The sequence below is a fragment of the Oryzias latipes genome, chromosome 5, assembly GCF_053564925.1.
Source record: "Oryzias latipes strain Hd-rR chromosome 5, Olatipes_Hd-rR_3.1".
Taxonomy (NCBI): Eukaryota; Metazoa; Chordata; class Actinopteri; order Beloniformes; family Adrianichthyidae; genus Oryzias; species Oryzias latipes.
Genome location: NC_136241.1, coordinates 28,041,086 through 28,057,630, shown reverse-complemented (window position 1 = coordinate 28,057,630; position 16,545 = coordinate 28,041,086). Strand labels below are relative to the sequence as shown.

The 16,545-nt window shown below is 42.0% G+C and overlaps 1 protein-coding gene across 4 annotated transcripts; it reads right to left on the bottom strand.

Annotated features, from left to right (window-relative positions):
• Nucleotides 1-985: 985 nt before the first annotated feature.
• Nucleotides 986-15,182, bottom strand: efcc1 (EF-hand and coiled-coil domain containing 1). 4 transcript variants are annotated; one of them, XM_020703435.3, is made up of 9 exons: nucleotides 14,290-15,182; nucleotides 12,843-13,204; nucleotides 5,134-5,276; nucleotides 4,781-4,916; nucleotides 3,816-3,954; nucleotides 3,655-3,693; nucleotides 2,895-3,053; nucleotides 1,337-1,406; nucleotides 986-1,259 (listed from the first exon to the last, which is right to left on the bottom strand). In XM_020703435.3, exons 1-9 carry the CDS (start codon nucleotides 14,968-14,970, stop codon nucleotides 1,135-1,137), a joined length of 1,854 nt encoding a protein of 617 aa, XP_020559094.1. In that variant the 5' UTR covers nucleotides 14,971-15,182; the 3' UTR covers nucleotides 986-1,134. The 4 variants fall into 4 exon arrangements, with proteins under 4 accessions (XP_020559094.1, XP_020559095.1, XP_004069262.2 ...); XM_020703436.3 differs by having other exon boundaries at nucleotides 4,835-4,916; nucleotides 14,290-15,094; XM_004069214.5 differs by lacking the exon at nucleotides 3,655-3,693.
• Nucleotides 15,183-16,545: the final 1,363 nt, after the last annotated feature.

The window sequence follows — 16,545 nt, the reverse complement described above, 5'->3', positions numbered from 1 at the left end:
AAAACAAAATGTAATATGTTATCCAGTTATTATGACTATTACCTGTAAATTTTATGTTTTTAAATAGATTATTTCATTGGGTTTTCAAGCAAACCAGAACAATTTCTCATAAAGTATTCATGTAAAAGTATACCGTAGAAGCCTTTTTTGTATTGCATTGTTTGAAATAACTTTATTTTTTAAGATAGTCACTCGTGCTGTGGGTAAAAGATCCAAAAGAGGAAAAGGGCTTTAAAAAAGGGAGAGATGTTGATGGAGAGTCACATCCCATCTGTGGGAGGTAACTAATGAACAGCTCTGTGGTTTCTCTAATTTAAAAGAAAGCCAGGATCTGTTCTGATCAATACTCCCCTCATTCATTCAGCTGCTCTCCTTTGCTAAAAAAAAAGCCACTGTAATTATTTACTTATGTTTTCTGTCCATAACGGATGTTCAAGAGATTTTTGAGTTCATCTTTTACTCTGGTTGCTCCGTTTACAAAGATATTTACCTTTTAAGCAGATATTCTGTGACTTGGTGTTCATCTGCTTCCTCTTCTCTCCTGCTGCAGTAACTAACCTCCATTGTTTCACCCTACAGCAGATGTTTTTCCATGTTTGTCTGTCTCTTTCCTGAGCCGAACCGGTCTCAGCAGATTGGTGTCTGTATTGAGTCTGGCTCTTCAGGAAGTTTTCTTCCTTATCTTCCATTAAGCAAGATTTTTCCTTGATTTTTCCCTGCCCATTGCTTAAACACTAGATGGATTACACCAAAAACTTTTTGATGTAATCTGTTGTTCACTAATTTTTAAGTTGTTTAGTACAGTTAAGATAATCTTTTTAACAAAAATCATGTAATTGCTTCACTGTTTTTTGTGGTCCACTGGATTAGACATTAAAAATATTCCCCCCCCCCCCCCCCCAAGTCCTGGAAAGACTTAAAACCCTTCAGAGATGAACATGACAAAAGCTTTCATAATTCATGCATCAGTCAGTTAATCCTGAAATAAAGCAAAAAATTCATCACTTTATTATCTTATAATTAAAGCAGTTTGCCTGCTAATTACAGTTTATCACTTCACACTTATATGAGCTACAGTATAATACACCATTTACATCCATCAACCTGATGTTTGACTTTTTACTGCAGTATTGTTTAGCAGGAGATGATGAGAGTTTGCTGGTTTGAGGTTGACTCGAGTGCGCCTCCTGGAGGCAGAAGTTCACATGAAGCCAGTTCATGACAGAGAGCGTTGAGCACCTCCAGGATGTGAGCTTTGCCTGTGTGGAAACAGAGCAGAGTGAGTGGTGGTGGTGGGGAATCATAGAGTAACCTACTGCTTCATGTTCACACTGACTGTGCTGTGGGTCACTGCCAGACTCCAACGTGCTAACCAAGATCTTCCCAAGAGACCTCCGGGAGATGTCCTGAAGTGCCAGAGACAGACAGGTGCACTGATCACTGACAGCACTTGGATGTGAGAATTGAAAAATAAACGACCATCCTTAACCTCTTAAAACCTAAGCTAATATTTGAGCTAACCCTGTAAACATATAGTCACAGGGCTCCAGTTAAGCAGAATTAACTACTGTGGTGATGTAACCAAAAATGTGATGCCCACCCATGTGGACACAAGGTCCCAAGAGTTTAGATCGGCTGACTTATTTCTTCAGTACTGTAATTTTTGGACAATAAGTTCCTCTGGCGTATAAGTTGCAGCAGCCATAAAAAATAAAACATAATAAGGAAGAAAAAGTCATATCCTCCTGAGAACCGAGGAAAAAAAGTGTCTTACAATTTCTGTTTTTTTGTGATTTCCTATCTATTTGGGCCTAAATAAACCCCTTACAATTTTAATTTTTTTTAAAATGTTTTTATTTTAATTTCCCAACACGTCCACTGTAGAGGACAACAGGACGATATTTCTGTGAAAATAGAAGTCAATTTGGAAAATCAGAAAAAAGGAGCAGATTAAATCTTTAGAGTGATATTCACCCAAAAAACATTACATTTTGTTCTAAAACAATAAAATTCTGCATCACTCTTTTGTTACTTGTTGGACCATCTGCTACAGAGGAAGATCGACCGGTAAATTGAAAGCTTTGCTTATTGACTCAGCTCTCTCCTCACCGCAACGGACCGATACAGCGACCGCATAACTACGGACGCTGCTCCGATCCGCCTGTCAATCTCATGCTCCTGTCTTCCCATACTCATGGACAAGACTCCAAGATATTTAAACTTCTCCACCTGGGGCAGGGACACTCTACCCACCGAGAGATGGCACCTTTCTTTGGTCGAGAACCATGGCCTCAGATTTAGCAGTGCTGACCCTCATCCCGGCCATTTCACACTCTACCACAAACCACTCCAATGCATGCTGGAGGTCCTGGCTTAATGAAGCCAACAGGACAACGTCATCTGCAAAGAGCAGAGATGAAACCCTATGGTCCATGAGATGAAGTTTGCCATCTATTGTAGGAGCTTCGTCTGAATGGAGGAGTATTTTCGTCTCTCAGTGATCCAGTTTAAAGACTTGCTCCAGTATTAGTCAAAGGAAGGAAAAAATAAAAACAAGAGTAACATTTGACAATCTTGACTTTGCTGTTTTGAGGGGAAAAAAAGAAAAATATAAAGTTTAGCAGGAGAACGATCAGATTTTCCTCTGTTGATTAGACTGAGCGACACTTATGCATTGCTGTCAGTAGCAAATACTGATATGCACACACCTACAGTGCCCTCTAACGGTTGTTATTTGGAAAACAAACAAACATATGAGCAGATATATTTATTAAAAATCACTATTAAGTCAAACTATGGAAAAACCCTGCAATTTATAATCCAAAAAATACAGTATTCTATCTGATAAAACCTATATGCCTGAGTTTCAACCCAAAATTACAGGTTTTACCAACCAGGTCTCTGAGCTCATGCAGGAACTGGAGGATGTCCCCAAGCTTCTCCTCCAGCAGCGACAGACGAACCTTTCCCGTCTCCAGCATGTGCAGCTCTGCCTGAAGGAGCCCCGTCTCCTCAGCCTTCTGCTGCAGCTCCTGCACCTGGGACTCCTTCATCTAAAAGAAAAACACCACCACATGGAACCAGAACACAATGTGCCTCCACTCCCTCACACACGTTGCTGTACAACGCCACATGAAAATATGACTCATTCTTTGTCAAACTAATCGCTCAAGTTCTTTGATGGTCCTGGTTTTGTTATTGAGGTTTGTAAATATAACAGGAACATGTTTCATAAAGTTGAAGGAGATTGAAGACGGAACTGTGAAAATCAGACCACTGTAAATGTGATTTGCATGTTCTGAGTTGCTAAAGTTCACATTTTCTGACCACAAAAAACCCCCACAGGAAGTGTGAGTGCACTCAAGTCATCGAGAAAAAGGTCGGAGCCCACACATGGATTGCATAAACGCAGTGAGAACTTTATTAGAATTGTTTCCTCTTTGTGGAATAACATCTTCTGGAAACCCATTACCAAACCACCCCCACTTCTGCATCTTCCTGTGTTGAGAAAATTATGGTTGAACTGTGCCAGAGCTCTTCCTTCCAACTGTTCTGAGTGTCATGAGGCAGGATGAGGGGGTTTCTGTGAAAGTTTCGCTGGCTGCACAAATGTAAGTGGGAGTAGCAGTATAATAACATTAGCAGGGGTCTGACCTTTGAAGTAGTGGACACTTTTAAGCATCGTTTTGTCATCTGGCGAGGAGGAGTGAGTGCAGCTCATAGAGGAGAAGAAGATTCTCACAGGGGTGAAGTGGCAGAAAGAAAAGGTTACCAGGCCGCCCTCTGGCGTGATGAAGAAGAGGTCTGCTTCATACCTGATCCATGCTGACCTCTGGCTGGGCCTCCTTCAGCTCCAGCCTCCTCCGCAGGAGCTCCAGCACGGCGCTGCAACCCTGATCACTCCGGGAACTTTCCAACTGAGACATCCATTTCCGGAATATCCTGTTTTCACACCTGCTTGGGAGCAGATATTCCATCAGTCACGGTCATTCATCAAACCAAAACACTGTTTGAACTACTTTTTACTCCACTTCTGTCGCATTATTTCATTTTCTTTAACACAGCTGCTGTTTTTTATTCAGCAGTAGTTGGGAAAAACACAAAATTGAAACACTTTGTTTTGATACACGGTTATCTGAATTTTTTTGTTTAAATAGAGAGAAAAGGATGAATGTTGGAAAGATAAACAAAAAGTCCAGACAGATAAAAACAAAACCAGAAATATATTATATATATTATACCGTTTTTACTCCATAATTTGAGGCCTGAGTTATAAACTAGGCAGCTGTTAGGGGCTTGGGAGAAAACCTGGGGTCCCTGGAGAAGACCCACTCATGCACGGGGAGAGCATGCAAGTTCCACACAGGGGGGTCCAAGCTGGGACATGAACCAGGGTCTTCTTGCAGTGAGGCAAGAGCGCTTTAAAACACATTTCATTTTTATTAAGGATTTTTTCTTTTTAAAGTAAAAATTGTGGGCATGGCCTTTTAATAAACAAGTAATCTGTAATTCCTTAGCTTTAAAACCCTCTTCCTCAGAGTGTTCTAAACATTGATAGGCCTATTTGTCCCACCTGTCATTTCAGTCCCAAAGGTAATGTCTGTCTATAAACTTTGGCAGATCAGAGAAGCTGCACTGTCAGCTACAAATGTATAGTTAACTTCTTTAAGACAGACTCACATCGGCAACGGATTTCACTGGATTTAAGTCCCAGAAGGAAGCACCTGTTCTGTGCACTGTGGGATCACTATTGAACAGCGATGAAGAGGAGGAACCATACCCTTCACTGCAGCTGGAAAGCCGTGTCAGGATTCGCTTCACCTCATCAACCTGCCTCTGCTGGTGATCACTCCACTTCTCCTCTTCCTCATCTGAAGCTGCCTGGCCCTCCACCGACCGGAAGAGCTGCTCCTCCACTGCCCCAAAACACATCATCATGATGTAAACCTTCATCATGTGCCGGATTCATGACAGCAATTCTTTAAAAATCTCTATGATTATATTTTATAAAGCATTCAAGTTAACAGACATTTCTAGAGGTGAGCATGAATGTAAAAGTGAAGTACTGGTGTTGGACTCTGCAGCAGACAGCATACAAAGCTCAGACACTTTACTACAGGTGCAGCTTCTCACTCTTGTCAGGGGTGGTCACGGCACAGCCTGGGGGCGGACACCGGTCATGACGGGTGTCAGAGCAACATCTCCAGCTGGTTCCGCCGTTGGCACTCAGCTCTGAACCACTGCTTCCTGAGAGTTGTAGTTTTGATGCTTCTGACCTGAAAGGCAGAACTGGCAGGTGAGTGGAAAGATCTGCACCCATGAGAAATGTTCAGGCCAAACCAGCCACACATTGAGAGAACACTTAAGCGTTTCACAAGCAGTAACTTGGTATCTTTCTGTAACTTTTTTAAAGACAGGTCAGACTCTGTCATTTATTTTTACTTTGGTTTCTGGAGGGTCAGGTAGAACATTTGACATTTGAGTTAGTTCCGTTTTGTTTATTATTTTGGCCTGTGATCACCCTGAAGTTAGATGCTCCTTTTTCTTTCCTTTTGTCACCTTTACATTTGGGACAATAAATCCTCATTTGTACAGAAATTGGTTTTGGCAGCTTTATTAAATTTGGTGGTTTTTGAGGGCTTACTTTTCGTATTTTGGGTCATTTTTCTTATTTATGTTATGCCCCACAACCCTAGACATAGGGTGCATAACAGTATTCTCAGTGGTCTTTTAATTCCAATTATACCGTTTTTAGCCAAAGTGCCGTTTTTGGAGGACATACGTTCTGCAGAAATAAACCTCTGAGTTATGTGTGAGACCGTTGGCATGCATGACTGTGAAAATATTTTTCTTTGGTTACTTTGAATTAAATCAAGTGTATTACATTTTTTAATTGCAAGTTAAATGAGGCTGCACGGTGGCGTAGTGGTTAGCCCTGGTTCAAGTCCTGGCAGGTCCGAAACAGAACACCAAGGGGGGACCTTTCTGTGTGATGTTTGCATGTTCTCCCTGTGCATGCATGGGTTTCCTCCGGGGACTGTCCCCCCACTGTAAAAAAAAAAAAACATGCTTCATGGGTTCATAGTCCCTGGGAGTGCATGGGTGTGTGATTTGTGGCCCTGCAACAGAATAGCGACATGTCCAGAATGTCCCCTGCTTCGCCCACGAGTGGCCGAGATAGGCACCGGCGATCCCGTGACCCCGAAAGGGACAAAGATGAATTTTCGGGTTTAGAAGATGAATGAGAGTTACCGTACATGTAAATTTCAAAGATTTTGGAGTTTCAGGTTTTTGTTGTAATGGTCGTCTTTTAAAGCATTTAAAGCAAAGTGAACGCTCAAAGACAAAAAAAAAAAAGAAAAAAAGAAAAGCTTCTCTGCTGGTGCAAAGACTAAGCAGTTATTTTTTATCTCTATTCTACACCTTCTCGAAACAAGGCTGGAGTTTAGGAGAATTACGCTTCCAAATCTCCACTTTTTTAACTCTGCACTCTGTCAAGCTGGAGGAAACGTAACAGAGGAGCTTCATAAATCACCGTTTAAGTGTTTCCAGATGAAGTCGACTTGGCAAAAAAAAAGGGAAAGTCTCGTAGATTTGGAGCCGCCTGACTCTGAAAAAGCAAACAAAAGGAGGAGAAGGGGAGGAGCCAAGGCAAGTTGGCAGGAGGACAACGTCTCCCTCTGCATCTCTGTGACTTCATGCAAATCTGCAGGGAGACGGGAACTTCTCTGAAAAGTTGTGTGTGGGCCATAGTGGGGGCGAAGTGCAGCTGTATTCAGACCAGGGAGAACAAACAAAGCTGTCTGGTTGCTCTGGAGACTCTGGCACACAGAAGGGAGCCTGCAGAAAGCCTTTTTCTCATACAGGCATGGGGGGGGGGGGGGGGGGGGGGGACTGCACTCACACAGATGCAGGGCACTGATGCTGCTGTTCAAAATGGTTTTCGGACCAAAGTCATTTTTCTGACATAATCTCAACGCTGTTTTTTGTGATCATAAGCACCTGAAACAAAAGTAAAGTGTAGAAACAATATTTTAATACTTTGACATGCAACTAAAAATACAACTTAAACTAGGCAGGATTCTAACATCAGACGTAAATTGGATTATTGATGAAATGCTGCTGCACGGATACCTCCCCTTTGAATAACAGCCTGGCATGGATTTGGTTTCATATAAACTCAGGGGAACATCTTAACCCTACATATTGAGTTCTTAACTCAGGATTTGTTCACATGCACAGCAGTAACCCGCCTTTCCAACCTCCATTCCCTCCCACGTACATCATCTCTCATTTCATCCAGCTGCTTCTCTCCTCTGGAAGGTAAACGTCAGCAGCTTTTGTCACACTGATGCAATCATGCAGAAAACTAGATAACTACCCCAGAAAACTCCTAAAATCTCCATCTAGGTTAATTAAACATTTACTGTCTCTGATGTTACTTATTTATTCTGCAAGGTAAGAATTCAGCATAAAAGGAGGAATGATGGAATTTGATCTGTCCTCCACAAAGCTCTGAAAATGGGGCAGGACAAAGTAAAGTTTGAATCTTTGTTGGGTCCCCCCACCAGCCAATCAGAAGGCCCATAAAAAGAGCCAATACTTTGGCTCAAATAAGAAAAAAAAAATCAGCTTCCTGTCATGTTTCTGATCCAATTTAAATTAGCTAAAAATATTATTTCATTAAAAAAATGGAGAAGCCAAACAGGAAAAGAGAAGCCTGATGAGGCATTGTATCAAGTGTGATAATAGTGCAAATCAAAGAAAGATTTATTTGATTCAATTTGATCTGATCTGTCACATGTGAAGTGTTTTTAGAACCTTGACGTTTTTTAAATTTGTTTGTGTTTATATGTTTAATGTGTAAAAATGTATCCATAAAATACAGTTAGACTGGGGGCTTAATTTTGCGCTTGAAAATAAAATGAAATGAATCAATCAACGTTTAAAAGCCTACTAGTGGAACGCTTTGATAGTTAACGATAATTTTGTATCGCAGGGTTTCAGTCCATCACTTCACTGACCGACTCAGAGCAGCTCTTTGCTTAACAGCTCTGCTGTTTTTGCTGAGGCAGATGGCAGCATCACCTTCTATGTTCATAAATGGCAAGATAAAAAAGGAAAAGATTGTAGAATTTATCCTTGTGGGACACCTAATTGTTTTCATGAGGAGCGAATGTTGTTTCAGAACCTTTTGCACATCATTTTCTAGATTCCTTATATGACCCAAATAATCTGAAGGCTTGTAGTAGCTGAGCGTTTGCACAAAAGTATGTCATAAACGATACCTGAACAGTGAATTACCGGTACTCTGGGTTCACACTAGGGATGCCACAATTCTCGGTCTACAACCAAACGGTTAATCACACTGTTAACCCAAACCGTGGACAAAGTGAATTGTTGCATCCCTTCTGCATAGGTTTACATTAAAAGTATCGACATGTGTTGTGCTAAATTTAATATATTTAATGTTGGTTTCTTAAATTACACCAGGCTTAGTAAAATTCAGATGAAAGTTTTTTTTCCATTGTTACCATCAGTAAAAAAAGAGATTTATTAAATTTTTTTGTAATTTGTTGACATTTTGTAATACATATATCAAACCGAAACAAAGCTGTGCCCCAAAATAAAAAATAAAAATAAAAATCTAAGTAGAACAAAATCGTGGAATTGTTGCATCCTTAGTACAAACTCTGGTGTTTATTCATGGTAAATACTGGAGAGATCTGTGATAACTTGTTGTACACTGTTGTGGTCACATTACTTCATTGCAGCTTGCATTATTGTAGTCATTAAAGACTTAGAGCAACCTCCTTTCCCAACATTCCCTGCGCCATTAGTTGGTTAAAACTTTTAACCGACTGATCAAATAACTAAAATCCTAAAAATACAATCCAGCAAATCAGCAGCTGGAAAAGCAGGGATGACTGGAAAATAGAGTAGAAAATCTGCAATACCATGAAGGAGCCTCCCTTCTATGGTGGTTTAAGCAAGCTGATAACATGGCTGCTGCAAGAACAAGTGACGCACACAAAAACATAAAACCAGCAGCTTTGTTCTTCAGGCAACCATTTGCAGGCTTCCATAAAATGAATGGTTCCCTGCGACAGCCACACACAGAGCCGGGTCTGAACACAGAAACACGGGAGCCCACAGGAGCGTCAGGGAAGCAAAGAACTCTCAGAATTCAGGTGAACCATGTAACTGTGTCTGGTCTGCTGGAAGGGATGATTCACCAAGGACGGCCTGAACACCACAGCCGTCCTGCATGCAACCTGTCGTAACAAGTCCCTCCTTCTCTGGACACGCTCAACACCCCAACATGCTAGTTAGGTTCTAAGAATAGAGGAAATGGTTACAATGAAAACATTTATGAACTCAAACCTTAATTATTTTAATTCTGTTTAGTTTTGAATCACCTACTTATAAAAGGCAGAAATTAGTTTTTTTCCCTCTTTTCTTATGACCAACACAACCATATGGAGCACTAAAAACAATAAAACAAAATCAAACCAAGCACGAATAAAATTTCAGACGATTTTTAAGACTAGTTTTCCACTTATGTTTATTTTATGGTAGTTTTCTCTGTACTGAGCCTTAAATAAAGCAACTGCAGAGAGTAAAACTTCTAACAGAATTTCATTAATCTCAGCAGTAAAAGTCTGTTTTAAAGCTTCGCAGTAAACAGATATCAGTCTGAAACAGATCAGTGATTCAAGGGTTACCATGTATGCAACCATTTCAACAATGCTCAAAAAGCATTGATACAGAAATATAACACAAGCCATTTTTACAATAACAGAAATAATCAAATCTATCAAAGAAAGCATATTTTAGAAGTTCTAAAAACTTATTTTATAAATCTGGCAATATATTTGGAACAAATGCCAAAAAGTTATTAAGCATCTAAGCAAACCACCTTCCATATCTGAGAAAGGTGGCATCAGAGCAGCCAACCATCTATGTCCAAATTTCCTCCCTACTCCCTAACTACTAAAAAACTATATAGTCCAAGACTATCTAGTGTCCTGGATTTTAAAAGCAATTCAGAGACCATGCTAACTGCTTTAAAAAACAAGAAGTTTAAACATCAAATAGGGAGTCACAGATTTCCCAAAGTAAACAGCTAATAAATATGAACATTTTATGAAGACTATTCATTAATCCAGTTTTCTGATGATAAAAAGTTGGATGATTTATACAAATATTAATTTACATACATTATTTTCACACAACTAATCGTTCAAATGGTCTATATTCACCGATCTAGTGAGCATCAATGCACGCTGGTTTTTAGCAGAGACTTCTGGGAAATTTCTAGGACACTCGATTTTGGAAATGTAGATTCCCACAGTTCTATAAAATGGCAAGGACACTATATAGTGCGGTAGTTCTGAAACTGGGGGGCGCGTCTCGCCTTGGGGGGGGCACAGAGGCATCTCAGGGGGGGCGCGAGGCCCCCAATGGGACAAGGCAGGGAAGGGGGGATGAGGTCGACCAGTGTTTGGACTTTGGAATTTTTTGGCGCGGAACATAGACAAAACGGGCTTCAGGACCACATATCCATGTTTTACGTCACATAAACCTAATTTATCTAATCTAATCCTAATCTAATTCAAACCAGCTCAGTGGCCTTGTGGAAGAGTGTCCACCCTGTGACTGTAAGGTCAGGTGTTCAAATCCAGGTCAACTCATACCAAAGACTCTAAAAATGGGACCCAATGCCTCCTTGCTTGACACAGCATTAAGGGGTATAATTGGGGGTTTAATCCACCAAATGGTTCCTGAGCATGCCTGTGTCTGCAGCTCACCGCTCCCCCAGTGGATGGGTCAAATGCGGAGAACAAATGTCACACACCTCAATGTGTGACAGATAATGGGACTTTAACTTTTAACTTTAATTCCATCCGTGACATTTGGAGACGTAATTATTCTTGTTAACGGCGGTTTTATCGTCTTGAAAGAATGGTAATGTCTTCCGGATGTTGACGCATTTCGCACATGCGACAGTACGGATTGGATACCTACACCTGCCTTTCTTTGCAACTCTGATCAGATTTGTTCAAGAATTTAGAAATGCATGTATAATGGATGTAATACCTCCGCACCCCCCCAGGGAGAATGCGCCTACAGAATAAGAACATACAAAGTGAATGATCATTTTTTAAATTTATTGATACTTTGTATAAAGGATTATTTACTTTGAGAATGTCTTCCCTGCCAGGATTCTTTCTCAAATATTTCCCAGACAACAGTGCTCAATGCGACTGGCTGAGAAATCTATTTAAAGCAGCAACATCTCTGCTGAGGAGGATCAGTTCATTGAAATCACATCAGACTCCACCCTGAGGAAGAAGTTTACAGCACAGACACTCCCTGAATTCTGGCTGGGTGGGGAGCATCCACTCATAGGGCAGAAGGCTGTGGGGATTCTGCTTCCATGCTACGTCCCATCTTTGAGAGGTCGGCTTTTCTGCTGTTGCCACTTTGAAAACAAAGATTAATCTTACAAAGTAAATGGTCCTTTATTTCTTTTTTCAAGTCTCTAGCAGCAGGAATGTTTATAATTTTGATATGGTATTAAAGTTAAACATTTTGGCTTATTTTGTCACAGGTTTTTCGCTGTGTGTGTGTGTGGGGGGGGGGGGGGGGGGGGTGAACATCTTTCCATCTCCAAAGGGGGGAACGAGATAAAAAGTTTGAGAACCACTGATTTAGTGCATTAAATAATGGTTGTAGGAATTTGGGCACAACCTAGACTTGAAAATAATCCTCCAATGCAGGAGATCAGCAGCCAGTAAAGCAAGGATCATCCTGGAGAACTGTTCAACAATGAAAATCCGGTAAAACAAAACCAAAATAATCATAAACAACAACTGAATCAGAGCTCACAGGGAGCTCTTACTGCAGTTAGATCAGGAAACAATGAAAAAAAAAGAGTTTGAAACAAACAAAATAAAGAGACCAAGCCCTGCTTGTGTCTCACTTCTGTTTCCCACCTTCATGGAGTGCAGGAGTGCAGGCCTCCCTTTGCTCACTTGTGAAAACTCAACACCCCCCACACACACATGGAGAATGTCTACATCAGTTTTACCTTGACATTACAGTTCTGGCTTCCATGAGATCACTGTTTGAGGAAAATGTCTGTTTTTTGTTCTCATAGAAAGCTTCTCGATCATTTATCAGTGTCTTCATGATTACTGAAATAGAATAATCATCTTGTTTGTGACATGGAGAACCCTCCAGTCGACTATCTTTAAATAGCAGTCTTGTTTGTAACCTCTCTGATCAGGTGACATTTTCAACCCTCTGCCTTCTGTTTTAAACCATCAAGTCATCTCCAAAAGAATGCAATATTGTGTATAAAAAAATGAAAGAAAAAAAAAATAATCACAGCAGTTCTGTTAATTTTTCTGGTGTTTCATTGCTGGTACTTAAACATACAATAATATTAAGGGGATCCCTGTAACAGAAACTAGCGGGGCACACGTAAACACAGTGTCTGCTAATGAAAACTTTAAATCCAGTCTTTTCAGAAAAGAAATGCCAGACATTAATGTAAGTGTGTTAAAAGATCCATGCATGTTAACTCCTATGTTGGGCAACAGCATGCACGGAAACTCAAAGATATCAATTATTACTGCTGGAACTTGCATGCATGTTTGTAGCTGTACAACATCAAGAATAAAACAGATCTGAATGAAGCAGTGATGAAGCATGAAGCAGATCTAACTGAAGCAGTGATGAAGCAGACTTGCAGAAGTAAAGGGGAGAAAAACTGATGCTTCTGTTCTTTATCACAGACACTGAGAGGTTCTCAGACAGCAAGCGTTTGCTCTCACCTTTGACAGAGCATTTCTGACTTCAGCTGCAGGATGTACCTCTGCAGTGCTGGCACATCACGGGCCTTCACCTCCAGATCCTTCACTTTACCCAGGCTGATGCGAAGCGCCTGCCTGGCCTCCTCCACCTTTTTCCTCATGGACAGCTGCTCCCTCTGTAGAGCAACCACCGTCTCCCTGGAGCTCCACAGCTCCTGTTCCAGTCTCTGACTACATCGCAGAGCGTCCTCCAGCAGCCAGCCTCTGGAGTGGTGCAGCAGACCCACCTCCTGAACGATGCTCTGCAGACCCACTGCTCTCTGCTCTGAAACAAAACATCCTTCTTCTGGCTTCTGTTTGAGGCGACTTTTCCAGAGTCCTACCTGCAGGAGGACAAGAGGTAGTAAAAGATCATGGTGACACCAAAAAAGATCTGCATATGTACCTTCCTCCAAGTGTGTGTCCACAATGACAGCCTGGAGGCCAAATTCACAGTCAAGCAAAAAATGTAAGCACGCAATAAAGCTGACGTAACAGTTCATAAAGGACAGTGTCATTTATCAAGTATTGTTATTTTTTGTTCAGTAAATCACCAGTTTTTTGGGTATAATTGCATCAGACTTTAAAAAGCAGTTTTGATACATCTAAAGATTCACTTATTCCTCTGCATCCAGACTTTACAGCCAAAAATCAAATCTGATTTTGAATTCTATCTGCATCTGTTTTTAATAATCAAAATGACTTTTTAGTTAAAAGTTTGAAGTGAAGACTAAAACAGTTTTGAAATTTTGATAATTTTCCTTTTTTCTGTACATTCAGGAAATGGGAAAACATCTTCAGATTACTTTAAACTGATTATTTTTAAGGAGATTGAAAGTCAGAAAAGTTCAGGTTCGACTTGGAGTTTGAAGGTAAGACAACGATGGATCTGCAGAACAAACATCCAGAGACTAAGGATGATTTCTGGCAAAGTAGCCAACATTATAGCTCCTCCACAAGACTTGGCTGACCCACAGTAACTAATCCTCTGAACCAGGAGTCTGCAACCTGACATGTGGTTCTTTATGGCTCTCTGGTTAAAGAAGATTTGAAGTTTTCTTCAGTTGGAAAACTTTAAAAAGTAAGTAAGGAAACTAATTCAAACTTTATTTAACTCTTTCACAAACAGTATGAAGGACAATATGTATCACAAGTCAAACTAAAACATCATGATAGATTTGTGTCCTATTCCACTGAAAATTAACTGGGGATCAGTAAGCACTATTGAGGCGCACCACATTATAAAATGGATTTTTTTTTATTTTTGAATAAATTCAAGGATCTGTAATAGTCCATATAATAGTAACATAAATAGAAATTAGTGTCATATTTTTCTGAAGGGTGAATTGCGACTTTGTGGCCCTTTTCAGTGAAAAATCGATCCAAATGGCACTGCTCTAGACGGTGAAGAGGAGCGCCGGTTTCCCACCTGAAGGGCCAGGCAGCGGGCGTCGCTGCTCTGCAGGGCGGCGCGCATGTCCTCAATCAGCTCCCTCAAACTGGCGTTCTCGTCCTCCAGCTTTCCTATGCGGTCTTCTGCCTCCTCGAGTGCCACGATCTCCTCATAACACTCCCTGGAGCAGGACCCGAGTCTGCAGCCGGGGGCGTGGCGCTCCTCCGCGCATGGAGAGGAGCGGCCGCTCGCCCCCACGGACAGCAGCTTCTCTCGCCGCTTCAGGGGGGTCCTCAGCCGGATCTGAGTCTCTATGTGCTCGCTGTCCTCCCCGACCAGCAGCCGCCCGTTCTCGTAGCCACAGCCCGCCTTGGAGCTGAAGTATCCGCACAGTCGAGCGTGGAAGAGCCTGAAGGAGATCTCGCCGGGTAACCCTTCCAACACTCCGGCGCACTCCTGGTCCTGCTTCAGTCCCAGAACTTCGCACAGTGCGCTGAAGTCCCCCACGGGGATCCTGCCCGCGCCTCGGTAGTCCAGGTGGTGGAAGATCTCCTGCAGATATTGATCCAGCCCGGTGGCCAGAACTATGATTTCGTTCTCGACCCCGCGGTCCAGTCCGTAGTGGTACGCCAGCGTGCTGACGATCCACTGCGTCCTGCGCGCGGGTCGGCCGTACGGGTCACTGCAGTCCGCCGCGTCCATGCCCGAACATTTCATCCGCGCTGCTGGATCAGACCCGCGGAGCGCAGAGGAACAGATATAAACGAGGACCCGCCCCCTCAAAGGCTGCGGGCGCGCGCACGACACCTAATTACCACCAGGTGTGTAAACGTTTCTCATGCGCTCGGGTCGAGCTCTAACGGTTCTCCAGCTTGAGGACAGGCACGCGCGCAATCCAAACTCCGCGCGCTCTTGAATCACGTAATTGTAGCTGCGCGAGCTGCTTTCCGCGTGCATGCAGGAGTGGATCTGGACTCTATGATCAATGACCCCCCCCCCCACATACATTTGCTCTCCCGAGGGGGTGCTGCTGGGGGCCAGGGGCAAAAGAAAGGGGCAAGGAGGCTTCAGCAATTCAGAGCTAAGCAGAGGTCACCAAGCTGCGACACAAACCGACTTAAGACAAACTCAAACTGTTTTAGTTGTGAGAATTTAATCCTGGATTAGTGCGGTGTTTTGTCTCTTGCAAAAGCAGTTATGGAAGTGAGTTAATAGTCTTTTCTGCGTTATTACACTGCTGAGGTTCTCTACTGCTGCTTTTCCAAAATATTTTGAAAGTTGAAAGAGAGTCATTAGTTTTCCTGACGGGACTTTTGCTGTGTGTTTCTTTAGGCTTGTGATTTGGTTTTTCTCCACAACAATCACAATGGTTCAAAACAATTTGAATTTTGATGCTCAACAGTTACTACCTGTGGCAGTGTTTGATATGGGCAAGGTGAGCGGTAGCCCAGGGCGACACATGATGGGGGCAGCATCTTCAGTGCCCGCAGTGTTACACATATGGAAATAGCTATGACAAACAAGAGACTTTCAGTTTTTATTCTGACATGCCTGCTTCAGCCTTTTATTATGACACAGCTGACACTGAACATCCACCAATCTCTTCATCCCCTCCCCTCTCCACACTTATAAAAAAAAAGGATGAAATAACTAAGAGTGAAACAACGTAAAATAGCCACATGAAAAGGCACTCAGGAAGAAGAAAAACCCGTGCTCAACCCAATTTCGACCAGAGCAGGCAATGGGGATTATTTCCCACAATTCCCCGCTCCGACACAGCAGACCCAACATGCACGTGACCACCGCCCTCTGCTGCAAGACACTCGCGCCCACACCTCTTTGAGTCTTTGGAACATAACAAGTCAAAAAATACGAGAGGGGGGGCAACTCACCAGTGCCTGGGTGAATCACACTAACACAGGTAATTGGGAGTCTTTTTCTCTCTAACAATCAACTCTATTTTTTTCTTCACTAGTCCTGTCCAACAGCTAAGCAAACAGATGAGAGCTGAAAGCCTTTTGTGTTGGACATATTTCACTTTTACAACGGGGGTTATGAATCTTATGATACACCAGATGTATATTTAAATAAACTCACTTTGTAATTTCAGCTAAACTTTATTCATGTTAATTATATTTGTAAATATTTTTTGTTGGACCGGACAGAAAAGAAAAGGAGGAAAGAAGAGAGAAGGATGACAGATAAGGGGGGGGGGATCATGAAGTGTCAGAAAGCAACAAGTTGCTGGAGCTTTATAATCACAACTGACAGGTTAAAATCTATGAAAAATCT

Bases quoted from the DNA above. Each gene is read 5' to 3' on its own strand.
- efcc1 (XM_020703435.3), bottom strand. From the start codon at position 14,970: ATGAAATGTTCGGGCATGGACGCGGCGGACTGCAGTGACCCGTACGGC. The intron at 3,955-4,780 runs GTATGGTTCCTC...GCTCCCAAGCAG, and splicing joins CTTTCCAGCTGCAGTGAAGG to GTGTGAAAACAGGATATTCC. The intron at 1,260-1,336 runs GTCAGTGTGAAC...GTTTCCACACAG, and splicing joins TGGCAGTGACCCACAGCACA to GCAAAGCTCACATCCTGGAG.